The sequence below is a fragment of the Pleurodeles waltl genome, chromosome 3_1 (genome assembly GCF_031143425.1).
Source record: "Pleurodeles waltl isolate 20211129_DDA chromosome 3_1, aPleWal1.hap1.20221129, whole genome shotgun sequence".
In the NCBI taxonomy this organism is placed as follows: domain Eukaryota; kingdom Metazoa; phylum Chordata; class Amphibia; order Caudata; family Salamandridae; genus Pleurodeles; species Pleurodeles waltl.
In genome coordinates, this window is record NC_090440.1 from 1,527,734,658 (window position 1) to 1,527,757,103 (window position 22,446).

General features: G+C 44.3%; 1 protein-coding gene across 1 annotated transcript in view; it reads left to right on the forward strand.

Annotated features, from left to right (window-relative positions):
• DNAJC8 (DnaJ heat shock protein family (Hsp40) member C8) overlaps positions 1–22,446 on the forward strand; it is a 96,165-nt gene that overhangs the window by 56,877 nt on the left and 16,842 nt on the right. Inside the window, exons 7-8 of the mRNA XM_069225111.1 lie at positions 9,022–9,113; positions 11,435–11,510. Of these exons, the coding sequence (XP_069081212.1) occupies positions 9,022–9,113; positions 11,435–11,510 (168 nt within the window). The remainder of the gene's footprint in view (positions 1–9,021; positions 9,114–11,434; positions 11,511–22,446) is intronic.

The following is a 22,446-nucleotide window of genomic DNA, read 5'->3' on the forward strand; positions in this document are numbered from 1 at the left end:
ATGTTTCTCATGAAGAGGAGAGACTCCGCCGCCTGGATCCAAAAAGGGCCTTGGCGTTCTATCTCAATCCTGCAGGACTTTCTAGTATGATCTTGGTTCACAGCCCACCTCCGAGGATGGCATTGCTTGGGTATCTATTTGAAGGTAAGGAATCTGCAACTAGAAGTCTCTATCAGATGTACAAGTTACTTACCTTCGGTAGAGACATATTGTAGTTGCAGATTCCTTACTGACCCATTCATCCTCCCTGCTTGTGAGCTGATTTCTTGGAACAGGGCTGCCCCTTTCAAGGCCTTAGGTCTGGTGCCCCGATTTCAGTGTTCATCGCGGCTCTGCGCTTTGGTGTGGAAAGTCGTGAAAATAAACTGACGTCACTGCGCTGAGGCCGCCTCTATGTACTACTCCCAACGTCGTCATGACGACTTCCGCAACGACTCCTGTGGAGTCGCCCAACGCCACCTACCAATGCGCAAGGGTATTGCTCAAAGAAAAAAATCTCCGGATCCAGTCTGACACCTGGGGGGAAATTCTAAGGTGAGGAGTCTGCAACTAGAATATGTCTATACCAGATATATTGTTACCGAAAATAAGTAACTTGTACTTTGTGCCTATGCAAATTTCCATTTGACCACACTAAGGAGTTTTTAAGTGTAGTTTTGAGTTAATTGATTTGTTTTCAGAAACTGAAAAATCAATTTGATGCTGCCTATGCTAGTCTATTCAGTGTTCATGAATATTATTGAGGGGAACTCTGTATGGAGAACTGAACCTTTTCCTAGGTGCCAGCCTTCATCCGCAATGTGCTGTCACTGGTGCCAGGGAGCAGTGCATGGCATAATGACCACATTGACCAGAATTTTGCAGAGCCACAGAAAGCGGCTTTGCTTACAGTGGTGCAAGTATTTTCTCAACTGAGGCAGCATTCTATCCCAGCTATCCCACTAGGTAGTCCAAGCAACTGGATACTATTAGGCAAACGGTCTTTGCCTCTGGCATGTGGGTCTTGTGTAGGTCAAATGCTACATGCCCCCTTGTTTGCTATTTCAATGACTTTTGGCAAATTATTTCTGTGGAAGCTCTGGTTCGCCTCACAGACACTCATTCAAGACTGCATGGGTATTGGGCGATTGCCGCCAGGACTTACCATGGTCAATGAGGTCTCCCTTTCTTTGGGATCCAGTATTGTTTTATTTTGCCATGCTTGTAACATAATATTGGGGTTCTCTGGGAGACATCCCGGCACACCTTCCTATTATGAACTTAGTAACATTTAGCAAATGTAGGTGATATACCCCTTAGGTCATTAGGCACTGACAGCAGCACGTATCAAGTAAAGTAATAATACAGCTTGCTATTCACTCAAACCAGATACAGAATCTACACAGTTTTTGTGCAGCCTCTAAGAATCTTCTCAAGCAGAGCTTCATCTATTTGGCCCCATTTTCTTGCTCAACGATGACTCATGTATGCAAGTCTTGCAACATGGTTTCCAGTGCTAACTGAGTCTTAACAAGACAAGCATGGCATCAGGACCTAAATACCAAACTGTCACTTCTGCTCTTTAAAAATTACAGTCGTAGATCATTGACCATAAATCACATGAGAATTAAACCTGCCCGAAAGCTCTCACAGTGACAGTGATTTTTCCATACAGTCCTTTGCTCCAATGTCTGCGCTCTGCTTACAATACTCGTAGACCAGGTGTAGGAATTCTGGCCTACAGAGGGAGCTACTCCTTAAATACCTATTGTCCCTCAGTGGCAGTACCTTTCTGCTTCCTAAATTCCTCCTTCAAGAGTAACTTGGACATTGATCATAAGCCCACTCTGCTGTAGGACTCCAGCTGTCAGGCAAGACCAAAATGGTTATGCGTTTGCTTGTTCTTCTGTGAAGCTGTTCTCCGACCCTGCCCTAGATTTGCATGTGGTTTGCCCCAGTCTCCAAATAGTTACAAAAGTTGGAATGATACTCAAAATATTTAATTCAGCTTTTCATTCATCACTGTATGCGCTGTCCCTCAAGAGAGGCACAGAACCCGAACAATTCAAAAGTGCTTGTGTTCTAGCTGGATAACTGCTTTCACATCTCTTCAAGATGAACATTCAGAAGAGGCAGAGACATACTATCAACTTGCTGCACCAGTGGAGAGAGACACTTGTATGTCAAAGTGTTGCACTGCTTAAGCATTTGTACGTTCTGTGGCTAGTCTTATCAGTAATGCATTATCCTGTTATACAGAAAAGCACCATCCTAGTCCTGCTTGATCTAAACAATTAGAGGCTGAGTTCAACTCACTAATAAACAACAAAGCTGTAGGAAGATAGGCTACAAAGAACTCCAAAAGCGTTTAATAGCAAGCTTTGTTCAACTAAACAAGCCAGCTTCAATTACTACTTGTGCCATGTAATCTTATGAAGAAATTACAGCATTTCAGCCCCTACTATTGTCTTTCTCTACAAACCGTTTTGTCTAAAGACCTCAACCTTCCAGGAACTTCCAGGAAACCGGAAGAGGACTGACTGGTTCAGCAAAGAATTGAAACCAGTAAAAGTGGCAAACTGCTCTCAAAAAATGAAGAATTAAAATGTCGAACACTTCACTGACGAACATGTGAAGCCACTGTCAGTAGAGTAAGACTTCACATGTTAAGCTATGCAGAAGCAACTGCCCCATTCTGCAAACTACACAAAACAGTTGATGAGTTCCAGAATGCACCTCTTCTGGCATTATCCATTCCCAAGTTCTATGCAACACAGTGGCAATACTGTGACTACCATGGCATCATCAAGAATCATTGCTCCAGCTGGCAGCAAGGATTGCTTTCTCTCTGTAACAGCTTACCTCCATTACATTGGCTGACACAAATAAAGCAAGTGAGGATGCTGGTTCTCTAGCAGACGCTTGCTCTCAGCAAGCTTAAAGAAAATGTTCTTCTTCACCTTATGTCCACTCCCACCATTATTCACCATCAGCCACTTCCTGTCCTCTGGCATCTCCACCGGTGACCTAAACACCTCCCCTATAAATCCAGCGTACAAGAAACAAGACATCGACCACCAGAAACATCCGGCTTTTTCATAGGACCTTCTCGAGCAACGTCTTCGATAGAGTAGATTCTCTGATATAAACAGCTTTCTTCCACAGTGCGAAACAAGATTGCATCTGGAAGAGGGCACAGGATAGTATCTAATATGAGTGTCACAACGGCATTCCACTGACAACAAAGGAGGCACTCCCTTATTACTAGAGATGCTAAGTAGTCTCAAATTTCAAGGTGCCACTCTGAATTTGATTTTACCTGATCTTATCGAAATATTCAATATAAACATGATTGCACCTTTCAGTAATTTCTGTTTTTTTTCCTTGGGAACAATTGACACAAGTCTAAGCTCCACAATTGTCTCTCTTCTGTTCAACACATGCCACTCCTAGATATCCAATACTTCATCCTTACTTGCTACAGCTATGCTGATAACCCGAGGATCCATCATATGCTGGGAAGATAAGAGAAACTGGACTAATCCTTTCCTACCCCTATATATCTTGAGAGCATTATTAGGCTTAGTTTCACCCAAAACTGCAGTCAGCATGTAAAATCGGCACCTAGCTCCATCCAACTATCATTTGCCTTGGTCCCACACACATGCCTCGAAAAATCTACTTTCCCACTTGTTACAGCACATCAGATTTTATAATTGCAAGCCGTTTTTATGGACTACAGTTCCTTTCAGAGAGAGCTCGAGCTTGCAAAGAACAGGTGTTCTGTTCATTGTGAAAAGTGAATCCGTAATAAAGATGCCTTTAAATCTTGTTTTTACCATGTCAGATTTGCTGTTTATTCAAATTCAGATATCAGATGCCAATAACAAATTGATGCTTATTTTATCAAAGTTAAGGATTTTTTAAAGTGAACTGTCTGAGAACAGCATGTGAAATTAAAGTTTATGGGATAGCAGTTTTTTGTTTCCTAAAACAGAATTTAAATAGTTTGTGAACTATCTGTACAAATATTGTTTTAAAATAGCAGTTAGGAAAGCCAATTTTTTGGTAATTCTGAAGTGGGATCGAAACAGTTTTAATTGGGTCAAAACAAATCAAAACACTTCACTTGGTGATATGCAAAGGATAGCTATTTGCTGAAACTGATTTCCACACATTATGGTTTGTACGCTGTATACTTTTATCACTAAAACTCCATGTCAGTGGGAAACTTTATGCCTATTTCAATGCTAAATATGCTGTCTGTAAATGGCATTGCACTACCACATCATGCTTTAGTAATGTATTTTTTAAAAGTGAGTTTGTAAACATGAAACTGAGAAACCTCCCTGCCTCTTTCCAATGACAAATGCAAGTCAGGAGTCAAGTGTACCCTATAATTGTGCTAGATTCTTATTATACATTAACCCCTTCGCTGCCAGGCCTTTTCCCCCTCAGGTGGCAGGCATTTTTTGGCTATTTGGGACAGTTTGCGCTTAGGCCCTCATAACTTTTTGTCCACATAAGCTACCCGTGCCAAATTTGCGTCCTTTTTTCCCAACATCCTAGGGATTCTAGAGGTACCCTGAGTTTGTGGGTTCCCCTGGAGGAGACCAAGAAATTAGCCACAATACATTTGTTACAAAAACAAACAAAAAAAAAAATGGGAAAAAAAGGCTGCAGAAGAAGGCTTGTGTTTTTTTTCCCCCCTGAGAATGTCATCAGCAAAGGGGTTGCGGTGCTAATATCACCATCGTACCAGCTTTCAGGAACAGGCAGACTTGAATCAGAAAACCAAATTTTTCAACACAATTTTTACATTTTACTGGGACATACCCCATTTTTTTGTATTTTTTGTGCTTTTAGCCTTCTTCCAGTTAGTGACAGAAATGGGTGTGAAACCAAGGCTGGATCTCGGACAACCAAACATTTCTGAAAAGTAGACAAAATTCTGAATTCAGCAAGGGGTCATTTGTGTAGATCCTAGAAGGTTGTCCTACAGAAAATATCAGCTGAAATGAAAAAAATCTTGAAATTGAGGTGAAAAAAACCAACAATTTTTCTCCACGTTTTACTCTGTAATGTTTTCCTGCGATGTCAAATTTTCATAAGCGATATACCGTTATGTCTGCTGGACTCCTCCGGTTGCAGATATATATAGGGCTTGTAGGTTCATCAAGAACCCTAGGTACCCAGAACCAATAAAGGAGCTGCACCTTAAAATGGGTTTTCATTGTATACCGGGTATACTGCAACTTTGGGTGAAATATAAAGAGTTGAAAAATAGGTATCAAGGAATCCTTTGTATTTCCAAAATGGGCACAAGATAAGGTGTTGAGAAGCAGTGGTTATTTACACATCTGAGTTCTGGGGTCCCCATACTAGCGTGAATTACAGGGCATTTCTCAAATAGACGTGTTTTTTACACACTGTCTTACATTTGGAAGGAAACAATGTAGAGAAAGACAAGGGGCAATAACACTTGTTCTGATATTCGGTGTTCCCCCAAGTCTCCAGAGAAAAATGGTACCTCAGTTGTTTGAGTAGGCCTACTGCCCACAGCAGGAAATGCAACATGAACACATCACAAAACAGACCGTTTTTTTATAGAGTGCCTAGTTGTGGCCGGCACCTAGGGAAACCTACCAAAACTGTGCTTTTTTAAAAAAACTAAACACCTAGGGGAATCCAAAATGGGGTGACTTGTGGGGCTCTCATCACGTTCTGTTACCCAGAATCCTTTGCAAACCTCAAAATTTGGCTAATGAAACACTTTATCCTCACATTTTGAGGACAGAATCTGAGAGGAGCCACAATCTCCCGATAAAAATAGTACCTCACTTGTGTGGGTAGGCCCGCGACAGAAAATGCCCCAAAACACTATGTGGACACATCAAAATGATCAAATACATAACAACCTGTTTTTTGGGGGGAGGAGGGGAGGGTGGATACCTGAGTTTTTGGTCCTGAGCAGCCATCTAGGGAAACCTACCAAACCCAATCATTTCTGAAAACTAGACACCCGAGGGAGTCCAGGAGGTGTGACTTGGCGTGGATCCCCCAGTGCTTTCTTACCCAGAATCCTCAGCAAACCTAAAATTTAGCTAAAAAATCACGTTTCCCACATTTCTGTGTGGGATCACCGCACTGGGACAAATTTCCTATCACCCAACGTTCCCCTTAGTCTCCCGGTACAAATGATCTCATTTGTGTAGGTGGGCAAAGTGCCTGTGACAGGGAAGAACCAAAACATGATGAAAATGAAGGGGAACCAAAGTGGGTCCAAAAGGGCAGTTTGAGAAAAAAACTTGTTTAGGCTGACAAGTGGTGCAGAGTTTTTAGCGGTATAGATGGGACAATGCTGGGTGGTAGGAATTTTGTGGATTCCTGCAGATTCTGGAAGGTTCCATCACAAAAATGTGTGAAAAATGTGTGATCAAGCAAAGTTGAAGGTTTGCACGGCATTGTGGGTAAGAAAATGGTGCGGGGTGCTTGTGAAGCACACCACCCTGGACTCACCCGGATGTTTAGTTTTCAGATGTGTCTAGGTCTTGTAGATTTGTCTACATGGCTGCGTCCCAAAGTCCAAAAAGTGCAGCCCTCACCATCACAAGTGGGACAATTTTGAGAGTTAGCCTAGCTCTCATGGCTCAAATGTAAAACCAGAACTGAAAATAATCAAATGTCCTCTTGCTTTCCATGGTATTCAATGTTTTAATGTGCGTGGGGGAAGGGTAAACACTGTTACCCCCTTCAGTTGGGGTGGGGGCATAACCATGCCCATACTGGTTGGTAGCCACCACCCCACTATCCCCACTATTTTTTTTTTAATTTCCTGGCATCCAGTAGGCTTTCTGCCCCCATGGGTATTGGATTGGGGGTAATTGCCCCATCTGCCTACTGGTGGGCAGAACAACTTTATCCCCATTATTTGGGGTGGGGGTATTGCCATACCTCCGCCCCCTTTTTTCTGTTAAAAATAAATCTTCCCTGGTCACTGGTGGGATTTCTGACCCCCCTTGAGGGCAGTTGGGCCTTACAGAAATAACCCAACCCCCACCCCCCACCCCTCCCGGGACAGGTCGCCCTAATAGAAGTAGGCCGATCTGCCCCCAAGGGGGTCAGAAATGGTCTAAAAATAAAATACCCCCCTGGGGAGCGACGCTTGCCTAAGGTGTCGCTCCACATTAGTAAAAAAAAAAAAATCCATGGTGCCTCGTGGTTTTTGCCCCCTTTGGGGGCAGATCGTCCTAATTAAAATAGGCCGATCTGCCCCCAAGGAGTGCAAAAATGGCTTAAAATAAATTTGCCCCGAGGGGAGCAACTCTTGCCAAAGGGGCCACTCCCCTTATACATAAATATATATTTTTTAAAAAAAAACTCCCTGGTGTCTAGTGGGCATTTCTGCAGCCCAATCACTTCATGATCGGGCTGCAGAAATGCTCGGAGAGACATCAAAGGAAAGGGAAGACCATTCCTTTCCTCTGATGCCTCTCCCGTCCCCAGCCCCTGATCTGAAAGAGAAATGCTTTAATTTCTCTTTACGATCCACGCTGCAAGCAAAGCTTCCAGCGCAGAGGGAGGCGACCTCTCATGAGTTCAGCACTCCATTGTGCGCTGATGTCATCAGATGTCACTGAGGGGGGGGGGGGGGCGACGGCGGTGGAAGGCTCGGGAGGAAGGGGAAGCAATTCCCCTTCCATCCCTGATAGGGTGTGTGGGTGGGGGGGCATGGGCCGGGTGCAGGATGAGCTGGTCTTGTCCCCGGCACACAGGAACCGTGGCCGAGGATGAGGACATCTCGCCCCAGGCACCCATGAGGTTAAGCAGTAAGACATTATTCTATTAAATGAGACAAACGTTGTTTTTGTAAAGCAGACATGCTGTCCTCGCATATTTGAAGGCACTCATGTGATAATGAAGAAAAAGACAACTTTGTGAAATAAAATATTTGCCTTGTATCATACAATTTGAGACCAGTTTTTGGGGTACTCGTATTATTTAGCTCAAGTAGATTTTTCAGGTCATTAGCCCTGCAGGTCTGATGACATTGTTATGGTTTCTTCCAAAGCTGCCACAGGTTCATGCAGATCTGGAATGCAGCCACCACACAGCTTCTGCACATCCATGATCATCCCAGTCTTGAAAGCTATCATCTTGCTGCCAGTGGCAAGACACATTTCCTGGAAAACGTTCTGCATCTGACTGGGTCATCCATGGCACTGGAACAATCTTTTTATATCACAGACTCCAAACTTCCTGCCTGAGAGGAACCCTCAGATCAACATCCATCTAATGATGCTTATCACCATCCCTCCCTTCAGTTAATCTCCTTCTGTACTCTGGTAAAGATGACACAATGTTGCCATTTCAGTGTTGTACAGAAACGGATCTCTAGGTTGTACTTGAACAATTTACAAATAGTACCTCTCCTCCAATCCATCTACAAGTAAAGCACAGCGGATCTGTAATCCCTCAAGGGCCTGTAGTCCATATTAATCAGTGCTTACCTTTGCCTATAATATGCTCCTTCCACCTTACAACGAGGAGCAATGCGGACAGAGAAGTCTCCTCAAAAACTTATATCACAGGATTGCAGTTCAACAGTTTATGTTAGTGATCCAAACTTCAGGCCCATTTAAACCAGAATCAACCAGAAACTAAACCTCAAACCTAAACACTGCACTGGCTCCAATCCAGCAGAGAAGGGATGGGAACTGTTGAAGAGCCAGATTAGCAAAGGAGCAGCGTAGTGGCTTTACCGGATGTTAACTATCCTTTTCATGTGAATTACCCATGCAAGTCTTAAGCAGATTGACTGAGCTTTTCATCTTTCAGCAGTTGATGAAATGAGTAACCTTGCACAAAATGTGGCAGCACCTCCTATTTAAAATTAATAGCTGTTTACTGGCAGCTTCAGGAAGATATTTGTATAGATTATTTAAAGATCTAGTGTTTTCGTTTAAGAAGAATTGTTTCTATATATACTAGAGCTTTGATGGTTTTGAAGTACCTTTTAATAAATGTTATTGTTTTTTACAGTTCAAACAAGCTGTGTACAAACAAACAATGAAGCTATTTGCAGAGTTGGAAATCAAACGGAAAGAGCGAGAAGCAAAGGAAATGCATGAAAGGTAATGGCATTTGCACTTACATAACGCTTACTACTCCTGACAGTTTGCTAGCATTTCGTACTGAGGTCTATTTGTCTATTTGTATTTTTTCAAATTTGTGATGACTGAGCAGAAGCTGCTCAGGGCTAAATCCATTTTCTAGAATGAATCATTGCAGGAAACTGCTTGACTCACTATTTTGATTGACATAGTAGAAAGACAGTAATTGCAGTTGGGATAAATGTTTCTAGATGGAATACGAAACATGAAAGCTGTATTCTTCCTTATTCTTGGCAAACACCCAGAGCGCCTGTCATTTGCGGGGTGGGTGGCTGGGGTGGTTTTAGGTTTTAGGGGCTGGGTGGGCGTCGCAGTAATTTTAGGGGTGGGGTGGGGGTTTGGGGTGGTTTTAGGTTTTAGGGGCAGGGGTGGGTGGTCATGGTAATTTTAGGGGCAGGGTTGGGGTGGTTTTAGGAGCGGGGTGGGGAGTCGTGGTATTTTAGGGGCAGGGGTTGGGGTGGTTTTAGGGGCGGGGGTTGGGGCTAGTGTAGTTTTAGGGGCAGGGGTGGCTTTAGGTTTTAGGAGTGAGGGTCGCGGTAATTTTTGGCGGCGGGGGTGGGGGGGAGGGGGGGTCGCATGCTGGAACCATGCATGCCATTCCACGCATGCCTCTACCAGGAATGCCTTTACAATGAAAAATCGTTGTTTAGGCATTCATGGTAAAGTCATTAGCGGTAACAACGTGGTCGTTGTTCCGACCGCGTGGTTCAGGCATGCGTGGTTCCAACATACATTAGTTTGAAATGAGACAAAAACTTAAAACCTGCCCGAAACAGGTGGAACTGAATTTTGCATGCTTTCATTTACTATTAACATTCAAGCCCTAAGTGTATTGGCGAGTGTTCATTGACAAACAAAAGGTCTACTTTTTTTCAAGAAATATCAAGCAGAAACTAGTCACTTATTTGCAAGTCATGGGCCAGTAAAGTACATACCGAACGCTTTGCATTGTGTGTCTTTGAGACCATTAGTGTGTTACTGACAGCATGAGCAAATTACTTACGGCTTTTCACGGATCAGTTGAATGGTGGCATGATTGCATGGTGTCATGACACCTTGAAAGACTTGTGCAGAAGAGTTACGGGGCCAAGCAGCAAATGGATTAATGAATTCTCTGTAGGTGCTAGAACAAAGTTTGTAAAGGAGATGCCTTGATGTTGGTCTTAAAATGCCTGCAAGGAACTATGTATGGTGTAGGGAACAAAATGCCAGCACTTTAAGAGGCAGTGGAGGACAGAAAGAACCAAGTCAGAAAAAACAGCAAGAACTAAGAGACATGTCTGCTGTTGAAGGTACATTAAAGGTTTATTATGACAGGAACCAGCGATTCCAGCAGGTCAAACTCTGTGTCTTTACAGCTGTTGCCACCTCAGAAAACCAAGTAAAATTTCTGTAGAATAAATCTACATTTTGGGCTTCCTACCCACTGTTAATGGGAGCTTTTCAAAAGAGGTACTGGACTTGTCAAGTGATGTAATTTTAGATGGAGGCCCGGAAAGCCAGCTCTCAGTTTTATGTAACTCATGTTTGAAAAACATATATTGTTTAGGGAAGAACATGGGCCAATACAAAATTCTGACAGTGCGAAGTCATAACTGAGGAATGTATGTACCAAAGCATCTTATAAGGAGGATAACATGATATAGAACAACCTCAGAAAACTAATCATCTCTGACTTCAGCCTTGTCCCTTTTGTGGCGCAAGCAGGACATACAATTGATTATTTGCAGACAGTTAGACCCCAGTTGGATTTCCTAGTGTGACTTTGGATCAAAGGAGGAGTTACGGCTTACTGATGGTTCACTGGATTGACTTACTGAAAAAATAAAAAGACCAAATCTTCTAACTAAATAGGGTTGGTCATGGTCACATTCAGTTGTATTGAGTGGCAATCATAGTGATGGCCTGGGTTGCTGCCTGAATCTGCTGGTGACTATAGTACTGTAGAATGCACAGATTTACAGGAAGTGATGGGTAAAATCCACATATTTTGGGTTACAATTTAAACCAAGAACGGCAGTGACAACCTCAGTGTGCAGTATCAAGTTGTGGATTCTGTTAAATGTTGTACAACACTAAATATGACCTTTTGTTTTGCTTTGTTTTGCATGGAAACAAAAACATATACAGTTTTATGTGCTCTTGACAATGGGTGGTGTTGTAACTGCTTTGCTTATGTTTCATTTAAAAAAAATAAACCATAAGTATTTTTTTTAACATAATTTGTTCCCAATTGCCCCAAATATTGATCACTGCACATCACTTTTATGTTACTAATACAGAAAGAGACAACGAGAAGAAGAAATTGAGACCGCAGAAAAAGCAAAACGTGATAGGGAGTGGCAGAAGAATTTTGAGGTATTTATGCATAAAGTGTTATGATGCCAGATTTATAATGCTCTTATGATTTTTGCCATAAAAGGTTTGCAGTGTTATGTAGGTTTGCAAGTCTGAACAGTGTTTGCAATCACTTCTGCAATCAGTCTCTTCTTTTCTAGGCTAGCTTGAGATGACCTTCCCAGCAGATCATTGTGCATAAGAGAAAAAACAAAGGCCTGCACATATGCACGACCTGCCCATCATTGACCTTACTAAGTTTATTCTCTGGTGAACTGGCCGTCTCCGTTAGTTCAAGATGCATCACATTTAAACAATGCTGTCAGTATAGCTTACCTCTGCTGAAGGGCCTAGACCAAGTATACCCCCATTTCTGTGAGGCTGGCTTCTGCCACCTCAGCCCAGCTCGATGTTCCTGGCAATAGTAAGAGCGATTTTCATTTAGATTTTTAAACCTTTGTACTTGTACAACCTTGGTTAGACTGCCTTTTGACTGTTGCCTGTAAAAGTCCATCCCGTCCTAAATAACTAGGATCCTTTACCTATCCTTTTGTTTTGTATATGTGTGTATGTATACATTTTCGATGGCATGTGTAGCTGCAGATACACATGCTTTGCATAAGTCTGCCATCTAATGTTGGGCTCGGAGTGTTACAAGTTGTTTTTCTTCGTCGAAGCTTTTTCGAGTCACAAGATCAAGTGACTCTTCCTCTTGGGGATAGTGGGCATGGACATCGAGTCTTTTGTTAGATTGTTTTCTTTCTGCTGTCGGGTTCGGACGTGTTCCCTCTCGGTCTGGTAGATCTCGGTTCAGTTCCTATCTGAACTTTTCTCTAAACATTGGTATTGTTTTTCGATCGCGTTTTCTCACTATCTTCGATCCGATTGTGTCGTTGGGATCGAATAAACTCCCTTTTGGGCGACCGCACCCTTCTTGGGCCTACTTCGACACAGAATGATGGATCGGACTCCGTTTCGCTTTTGTCCTCAGGTCCACGCCAAGTTCACCTACAGCGGCCAACACTCGGTGTGCAACCTCTGCCTCTCTCATGATCACAAGGAGGAAACTTGTGAGGTGTGTCGATATTTCCACTCCAAGAAAACTCTGCTCGAAGAACGCGTCGGTTAGAGATGGCATCCAAGTCGACCGAACAAACGTTTGACATTTTCGGTGAAGAACAAGCAAAGACTGCAGTTTCCATTGCAGATTCTGATTCCGACCGTGACTCTGATAGGGACAGCCAAGTGATTACAGGGGTGCAGTACGTGATTACCCCAGTCCCTTCCCATCACCAAAAAACAGCCAAAAAGTCATCACAACTGGTCTAGGGTACGCCACTGCTTGCTAGAGAATGGTCAGACCCAAAAGATACATCTCAATGACCGACCCTCGAGTTTGGCATCGAAAAAGACCAAAATGCATTTGGCATCGACTGAACAGCGTTCCACACCTTTTTCGGCATCGACTCGGAAGAGTGGAGGCTTTCACCTCGGGCCGAAACATCCATCTTCCACTTTGGAGCCGAAACACCCAACATCCATTTTGTAGCCGAAAAAGCTTCCATCAGTTTCTGAGTTAACATTCTCTGGCCAAGGAAAACAATCTGTCTTCAAGCTTTCGGAGCTCAAACCTGTGGGGAAGAAATATGCTCCTATTGCAGAAGAATCATTAGACACTAGGCTCATACTTGAAGTGAGGGATGATAAACAGTGCAAAATTCAAATCCATAAGGATACTGGAAGGATTATTGTTTTTCCTCCTCCTACAATTATAAGGAAACTATCTTTCCAAGAGACTTTGGCAGCTGAGCCTTCACCTTCCAAGATTTTCAAACACAAGGAGAAACCAAAGGCAGTATATCAGCCTTCACCCCCACATTCTCCTTTGCTTCCCACTTCTCCACCACCTGATACTCCACCACCACCATCTTCCCCTACACTGTTTTCTCCACAATCCCGTTTCCTCACATGTTGATGACTTGGGTGACAATCCTTACAATGTAGACCCATGATTTGTATGATCCAGACCCATCTAATGATCCTGATGTATACCCCACTAGGCCATCTCCACCTGAAGACACCACGGCCTATAATCAGGTCATTGCGAGGGCAGTTGCATATCACAATGTGCAGTTGCACTCAGATCCCATAGAAGATGATTTTATATTTAACACACTATCCTCTACATACAAAGAGTACCAATGCCTACCAGTGCTCCCAGGCATGCTTAAACATGCAGATGACATTTTTAAAGAACCAGTAGAGACTAGGGTACTTAAACCAAGGATGGACAAAAAAATACAAAGCTGCACCATCCGATCCACTCTTCATCACACAATTGCCACCTGATTCTATTGGCAAGGGCAAATAGTCAGTCCACCGGGGATGCTCTTCCCTGATAAAGAAAGCCATAAATTTGATGCAGCGGGGAAGAGAGTGGCAACTCAAGCTACAAGTCACTGGAGAATTGCCAACTCCTTGGCTCTTTTAGCCAGATATGATAGATCCCATTGGGATGAAATGGAGGAGTTCCTACAATATCTCCTACCGGAACACCCAAATAAGGGCACAGCAGGTAGTTGCAGAGGCACAGGCTATCTCCGACAACCAAATTAGATCCGCCCTAGATGCAGCAGACAACGCAGCTAGAGGTATTAACACTAGTGTAATCATCAGAAGGCATGCTTGGTTGCGATCTTCAAGGTTCAAACCTGAAATACAACAAGCTGTACTTAAAATGCCTTTTAACAAACAGCAGTTATTTGGATCAGAGGTGGATACCACCATAGAAAAATTAAAAAAGGCATTGACACAGCTAAGGCCATGGGTGCCCTTTATACAACACCTACTTGGGGTACTTTTCGCAGGCCCCACTTCAGAGGTGGTTTTAAACCGTCAACATCAGTGCCCTCTACGTCCCAACAAAAACAGGGACAACAAAGTAAAACACAAGTTTATTAGTTAATTAAAACCATAAAACTTTCCTTCAACATAAACATTTAACAGAACAATTTTAGTGCAAAAAGGCAATTACAGTTCTTTAGCTTTAGGTGAAGTGGTTAGTGAGTTTTTCTTCTATATACAGATTTTAAGAAAGGAACATACTGGTGCTATGATTATTAATAATGAGACAACAGAACAATCTTTTTTTTTTTTTTATGTAAAATGAATACAACGCCGGATAAAATCCTATGTTTAAAATGAAAAGCTATATGAGATATCGTTCCCCCGAGATATTTAACGAAAACATTGGCAGACAACTGAGACATTGGTAAAAATAAGACAAAGTGGGGGGAGGCCTTCCATCAATTTTATCTACCCCTACTTACGTCTGATTGTTGAAGCCGGACTTTATTATGACACGAGCTAAGCAACTCTGTGAACTACATAGGAGCCTTCCCTTCTTTAGGATATACGAAGCAGATTATATGAATTTCGCTATCGTTTTCGCCCTCCCTCTATCTGGACATTTCGAGAGGACGTGGTTTTATGAGTGAAAATTTCCAGAAATTGAACCAGCCTAATGTTCAATATAGTATTTTGAGGGTTAAAGGCTGCAATTAGTGCTTGTCTGCAGGATCTAATTCTTAAGACGTTAAATTCTTTTTTCAGCAAGTGTCTCCTTTCGGCCGCCAGGGCTGGACAAATGCAGACCACATGCATCAGGTTTTCATCTGCTAGATGGCAGAGACGGCACTCCTGGGAGTCTGCTTGCCGCTCCTTCATCCATTTTGGCATGAGGTCTAAGGTAGGGACCTCACCCAGCCTAAGTCTGAGAAAGGATTGCTTGATTTTCCGTGAGTACGGGCCCGCCATAACTGGTGATTCTTTAAATGTTTTGCAGGAGTTAAGGATCAACCAACTATGTCCCCTTTGGGACAATGAGGTCTTGTCTTCTAGCTGGCTCTGTAATTTACTCGCTTTATTCACTACTTTATTGAAAATGGGGATGGGTAAGGCCCTGTTCCATACCTCATCTAATTTCAGAAGACTCTTACTCTCTTCTAGGAATTTTATGTAGTTGGAGTTCCCTCTTTCTAGGATAATTTCCTGCCAGGCTAGATTGGCTAAAGACCCCTTTGAAGCGCGGCTCAATTTGTAGCAGCATTTAATGTATGCCGCCGGTCGGGCTAACGACTGTTTGACCAGCATGAATTCCAGTCTGACCTGGGCTGGCGATGCACGCCCAGGTAGCCGAAAAACACGTTTATAGGTTTTTATCAGAAGCTTTTCCAGAAGACCTACTTCCATCCCCCTCATTATTTCGGTCCCATAGGTGATAGTTGGAAGAAGCTTCGCTCTCATTACAGCTGTTAATGGGTTCAGAGCATGACCACAGATTGAATTTGCTAGCTTACAAAAGGCGTAAGTAAGGGCCTGCGTTTTGTTTTTTATTGCTTCTTTTTGTGCCGTGTAATTACCTCTAGCATCCACCACCAATCCTAGGTATCTGTATGATGTTACTTCCTCTAGGGTTTTCCCATTCATATGCCATTTACCTTGGGTGGATGGCCTGCGGTTTAAGGTAATCAGTTTAGATTTTTTATGATTAATTTCTAAATCATTGGAGCCTGAGTATTTGTAGGAAGTTGGCTCTGTATGCACTATTTCAAAGTAAGGAATAGTATGCACAGAGTCCAAGGGTTCCCCTTAGAGGTAAGATAGTGGCAAAAAGAGATAATACTAATGCTCTATTTTGTGGTAGTGTGGTCGAGCAGTAGGCTTACCCAAGGAGTAGTGTTAAGCATTTGTTGTACATACACACAGACAATAAATGAGGTACACACACTCAGAGACAAATCCAGCCAATAGGTTTTGGTATAGAAAAATATCTTTTCTTAGTTTATTTTAAGAACCACAGGTTCAAATTCTACATGTAATATCTCATTTGAAAGGTATTGCAGGTAAGTACTTTAGGAACTTTAAATCATAAAAATTGCATGTATACTTTTCAAGTTATTGACAAATAGCTGTTTCAAAAGTGGACACTTAGTGCAATTTTCACAGTTCCTAGGGGAGGTAAGTATTTGTTAGTTTTACCCGGTAAGTAAGACACTTACAGGGTTCAGTTCTTGGTCCAAGGTAGCCCACCGTTGGGGGTTCAGAGCAACCCCAAAGTCACCACACCAGCAGCTCAGGGCCGGTCAGGTGCAGAGTTCAAAGTGGTGCCCAAAACACATAGGCTAGAATGGAGAGAAGGGGGTGCCCCGGTTCCGGTCTGCTTGCAGGTAAGTACCCGCGTCTTCGGAGGGCAGACCAGGGGGGTTTTGTAGGGCACCGGGGGGGGACACAAGTCCACACAGAAATTTCACCCTCAGCGGCGCGGGGGCGGCCGGGTGCAGTGTAGAAACAAGCGTCGGGTTCGCAATGTTAGTCTATGAGAGATCTCGGGATCTCTTCAGCGCTGCAGGCAGGCAAGGGGGGGATTCCTCGGGGAAACCTCCACTTGGGCAAGGGAGAGGGACTCCTGGGGGTCACTTCTCCAGTGAAAGTCCGGTCCTTCAGGTCCTGGGGGCTGCGGGTGCAGGGTCTCTCCCAGGCGTCGGGACTTTAGGTTCAAAGAGTCGCGGTCAGGGGAAGCCTCGGGATTCCCTCTGCAGGCGGCGCTGTGGGGGCTCAGGGGGGACAGGTTTTGGTACTCACAGTATCAGAGTAGTCCTGGGGTCCCTCCTGAGGTGTTGGATCGCCACCAGCCGAGTCGGGGTCGCCGGGTGCAGTGTTGCAAGTCTCACGCTTCTTGCGGGGAGCTTGCAGGGTTCTTTAAAGCTGCTGGAAACAAAGTTGCAGCTTTTCTTGGAGCAGGTCCGCTGTCCTCGGGAGTTTCTTGTCTTTTCGAAGCAGGGGCAGTCCTCAGAGGATGTCGAGGTCGCTGGTCCCTTTGGAAGGCGTCGCTGGAGCAGGATCTTTGGAAGGCAGGAGACAGGCCGGTGAGTTTCTGGAGCCAAGGCAGTTGTCGTCTTCCTCTGCAGGGGTTTTCAGCTAGGCAGTCCTTCTTCTTGTAGTTGCAGGAATCTAATTTTCTAGGGTTCAGGGTAGCCCTTAAATACTAAATTTAAGGGCGTGTTTAGGTCTGGGGGGTTAGTAGCCAATGGCTACTAGCCCTGAGGGTGGGTACACCCTCTTTGTGCCTCCTCCCAAGGGGAGGGGGTCACAATCCTAACCCTATTGGGGGAATCCTCCATCTGCAAGATGGAGGATTTCTAAAAGTTAGAGTCACTTCAGCTCAGGACACCTTAGGGGCTGTCCTGACTGGCCAGTGACTCCTCCTTGTTTTTCTCATTATTTTCTCCGGCCTTGCCGCCAAAAGTGGGGCCTGGCCGGAGGGGGCGGGCAACTCCACTAGCTGGAGTGTCCTGCTGGGTTGGCACAAAGGAGGTGAGCCTTTGAGGCTCACCGCCAGGTGTGACAATTCCTGCCTGGGGGAGGTGTTAGCATCTCCACCCAGTGCAGGCTTTGTTACTGGCCTCAGAGTGACAAAGGCACTCTCCCCATGGGGCCAGCAACATGTCTCGGTTTGTGGCAGGCTGCTAAAACTAGTCAGCCTACCCAGATAGTCGGTTAAGTTTCAGGGGGCACCTCTAAGGTGCCCTCTGTGGTGTATTTTACAATAAAATGTACACTGGCATCAGTGTGCATTTATTGTGCTGAGAAGTTTGATACCAAACTTCCCAGTTTTCAGTGTAGCCATTATGGTGCTGTGGAGTTCGTGTAAAACAGACTCCCAGACCATATACTCTTATGGCTACCCTGCACTTACAATGTCTAAGGTTTTGCTTAGACACTGTAGGGGCACAGTGCTCATGCACTGGTACCCTCACCTATGGTATAGTGCACCCTGCCTTAGGGCTGTAAGGCCTGCTAGAGGGGTGTCTTACCTATACTGCATAGGCAGTGAGAGGCTGGCATGGCACCCTGAGGGGAGTGCCATGTCGACTTACTCATTTTGTTCTCACCAGCACACACAGGCTTGTAAGCAGTGTGTCTGTGCTGAGTGAGGGGTCTCTAGGGTGGCATAATACATGCTACAGCCCTTAGAGACCTTCCCTGGCATCAGGGCCCTTGGTACCAGAGGTACCAGTTACAAGGGACTTATCTGGATGCCAGGGTGTGCCAATTGTGGAAACAATGGTACATTTTAGGTGAAAGAACACTGGTGCTGGGGCCTGGTTAGCAGGGTCCCAGCACACTTCTCAGTCAAGTCAGCATCAGTATCAGGCAAAAAGTGGGGGGTAACTGCAACAGGGAGCCATTTCTTTACAGTATTCTTCTAATGCCTTTAACAATTTCTGCATTCCTATTCTGGTATTACTGATTAGTAATAGGTCATCTGCATATAGTAGGTTGGATACTTGTTGGCCGCCCAGTGAGGGAGAGTGAGATGAGTGACCATTTAACTTGGTGGGGAGGTCTGCTATGTACAGGTTAAAGAGTGTTGGGGCCAATACACAGCCTTGCTTCACCCCCACTGTTGTTTTGACTGCCCTGGATAGGTGAGAGACATCCCCAAGTTTAACCTTCACCCAAGTATCGGAGTATATCATTATGATGGCATTAAAAATAGAATGTGGCAGCCCCCACTGAAGTAGTTTGGCCCACAATTTACCGCGGGAGACACAGTCAAAAGCAGCTTTGAAATCAACAAAACATAAATAGGTTGGAGTCCCCTTTGCTTTTGCTCTGTTTATAATCAAGCCTAGCCCCATAAGATTTGTTAATGTTCCTTGGTGCTTGGTGAACCCGGTTTGATTGAAGGGTAGAATATTGTTATCTGTGATCCAGGCTTCTAGATGTTTTAGCACACAGCAGGAAAAGTATTTTAGGTCAACGTCTAAAAGAGAGATTAGTCTGTAGTTGCTTGGGGAGAGCACGCACCCACCCTTATATATGGGGTGGATTACTGAGCCTTTCCAGGATGCCGGGACGTTGCCTGTTGTGATCACATCATTAAACATTGCTGCCAGGAAATTGGCCCATCTTTCTGTTTCTTGTTTAAATAGTGCTTGCGGTAGGCCATTGGGGCCGGGAGCGCAGTCCATTCGTGACTTCCCAATGATTTTTTGTAATTCTGGTGCCGTAAATTTCAAAGGTTCCGGGATGTTGGGATCCCAGCTAATCATGTGCGACTGAATTTGAGGGCCTTCTTCGATGATCTGTTCTTTTAGATGGGACTTTAAATGGGCTACCCATACTTCCTCTGTTATGTTTGCGTTATTGCCTGCTTTTGCGCCATTGTCTATTATATTGATGATTTTCCAAAATCTTTTGGAATCAGATGTTTTAGTCGCAAAATGTAGTTTGGCCCACAGGACCTCTTTTTGGGCTTTTTTAAAGGTCCATAGATCCCTTTTGTACAATTTCCTTTGCTCTCTCAGGGCAGTTAGTATTGATACATTATCTGGGGATTTACGTAGAGACCTTAGTAGTTTCCCTACAGCTGCTTTCCTTTTGCGCACTGGCAGCTGTAGAAGTGAACTTTGGCGATGATTCAATTGCGCTCCCTTTCTTGTGTTACATAAGGAATCTTTTTTAGTGAGATCTAGGGCAAAGTTCTCCCAGACTGTTGTCAGCTTTGCCCCACTTGTGGTATTTGATTCTAGGTTTCGTAGGGCCTCTTCTGCCTGGGTTTTGATGGTGTCTGAGGACCATTTGAGTCGCTTTAGATTTTCGGTGCCTAGTGTCCCGTTTAGGGCTGCCACTTTCTCCGGTTTTTGCGGTGATGCACAGATCCCCAATACCTGTGGCTTATGGTCGCTTTCCGTGCGGTCTATGATGGTGAAGGTGTTTACTAACTTATATAAAGCAGGGGACACTAAAGTGTAGTCTAGATAGGAGACTGATTTCCCGGAGAATCTTGTCCATGCCGGTGGGATATCGGGGCATTTCCGTCCATTTAGCGCGAAGAGGCCTACTAATTCACAGGTGCGTATAAAACTCTCCCCTATTTTGTCTTTCCTGAGTTTTTTGGGGAGGGTTTGGCTAGGCATTCTTGCCACTGTTTGGGTGTGATCCTCACTGGGGATGTGAAATAAGCCGAGATTGAAATCGCCCAATATTAACCAGAATGCTGATTTTACTGTACCTTTTATCCTTAATAGTTGCGTTAAAAATGTATTTGCTTCGATTTTTTTATTTTTAGGATTGATGTATGTGTTGACCAGAATCAATGGCTCCTGTGTGTTTTTCCCCCAATCGTCTAGCTGGAGAAATTGGAAAGGTTGGTTTTCCTCCTTACGCTCAGAGATTTTTACTAAAAGGCTGGTACTAATATAGATGGCAACGCCTCCCTTTGGCCTACCGGGCCTATTTGTTTTTTTTGCTGGGTTATGATATTCCATTAATCCGATTATCGGTATTGATTCCATTGCCCAGGATTCCTGTATGAGTAAGATGTCAAAAGTGCTGAAAAAATGTATTACTGCGGGATCCTCCAGTTTTGACCGAAGGCCACCGATATTCCAGGAGCAGATGGATAAAATGCCGTGTGCGGGTTGATCCTTACCAATTCAATTGTTGCCCATCGGTCTTGGGGGTAAAACCGTCGCTACCCGTTCCCTTTCTGGGTACTTTTGTTGACCCAAAACCACTCTTTCCCTCCCTTCTTCTCTCCATACTTGGACTGTCAGCGTGTGTGTAGGTGGGTTCTCCTCACTGCACCTTTCTTCGATGGTTCTGCTGGCCTGATGTACTCCTTTCAGAACCGACCATGCGCCTTTGGAGGTTCCCAGGTATTGTGGAGCTAGTAACGGGGTTGGATAGCGGTCTCCTTTGTAGATGGTTACCTCAATGCCCCAGTCTTTCAAAAGGTCCTTTTTTTTCATGATCCGCTTTGGGATATCTGGAGCCGAGAAGATGGTAAGTGTTGGATCTGTGTGTTGGTTGCCTCTTGCTTGAATACATTTTATAGCTGTGAGGTCCTTCGAGGCCACAAACTGAAGATCCGGTAAGGCTTTTATGATTCTTAAGATACAAGATCGATTAAGAACATCTGTGGAGGACCTGGAGGTGAATTCTGGAATCCAGAGTAACTGGAGGGTATTCGTGTCTGTTATAAGTGACTGATTTTGCTCTATGTGCCGGTCTTGAACCTTATAGTCATCTTCTCTCTGACTAATTGCAGTCTTGCTGTCCACATTGACCAATGTTAATTGGGGGGACAGCGCAGGCGCAATTGGTTTTAATTTTTTGCTCTGCTGACCCCTTGTGGGGCTAGGTCTTATGTTTGTTGTAGTGCCAATTGTTTCGTGTGGTCTCGGGGGGGGACTTTAAGTGGGTAGTGTCTGCTGAGGCGGGGAATGTTATCCCATCTACTATTGTGTTAGAGTTTGTACTTATGTGGGTGATAATGTCTCTATTGTAACCACCATTTGACGTCGCCTGGTCTTTAGGTGGATCCTTTGACGAGTTGAGTTGATAAAGTTGGGCGGACTTCCTACCCTTCCTTGCCCGCTTTCGTTCTCTTTTTGAGAGGGTCCGGGTTGTGGTAGACTCAGGATTCCTGGGCTTATTGATGGGCTGTAGCGGAGGATGATTCACCATAGGTTCCATTCGAGCGCTTGCTAGTTGGTGGCTGTCAGCCAAAGTTCTCTCCTCACTTAAAATTGATGGAGCGGGCGCCAGGGAGGGAAGGGGCTGCTGCTCTTTTTGTTTCGGCTCCCTCGGGTGGGTTTCAGAATGGTGGCGAGCGGTTTAATACATGTATATTCATCCTTCCTGGTGGAGCGGATTTCTTGCAGTATTCCCTCTAAGATTTGCGGCAGTTGGGATATCTTTTCTACTACCTCTTTACAGGAGCAGATTGTAAAGTCATTGGAGTGATTTACTTGCGCCCTTGTTATAAGTGCGTTTAATTTTTCCAACTTGCTGTCGATCCCGGAGACAAATACTGCCAGGTTGTTTAGCAGGTCAACTTGAATGTCCATTTTATTTGAATGAAATTGCAGCGCCATGACCGTTGCTT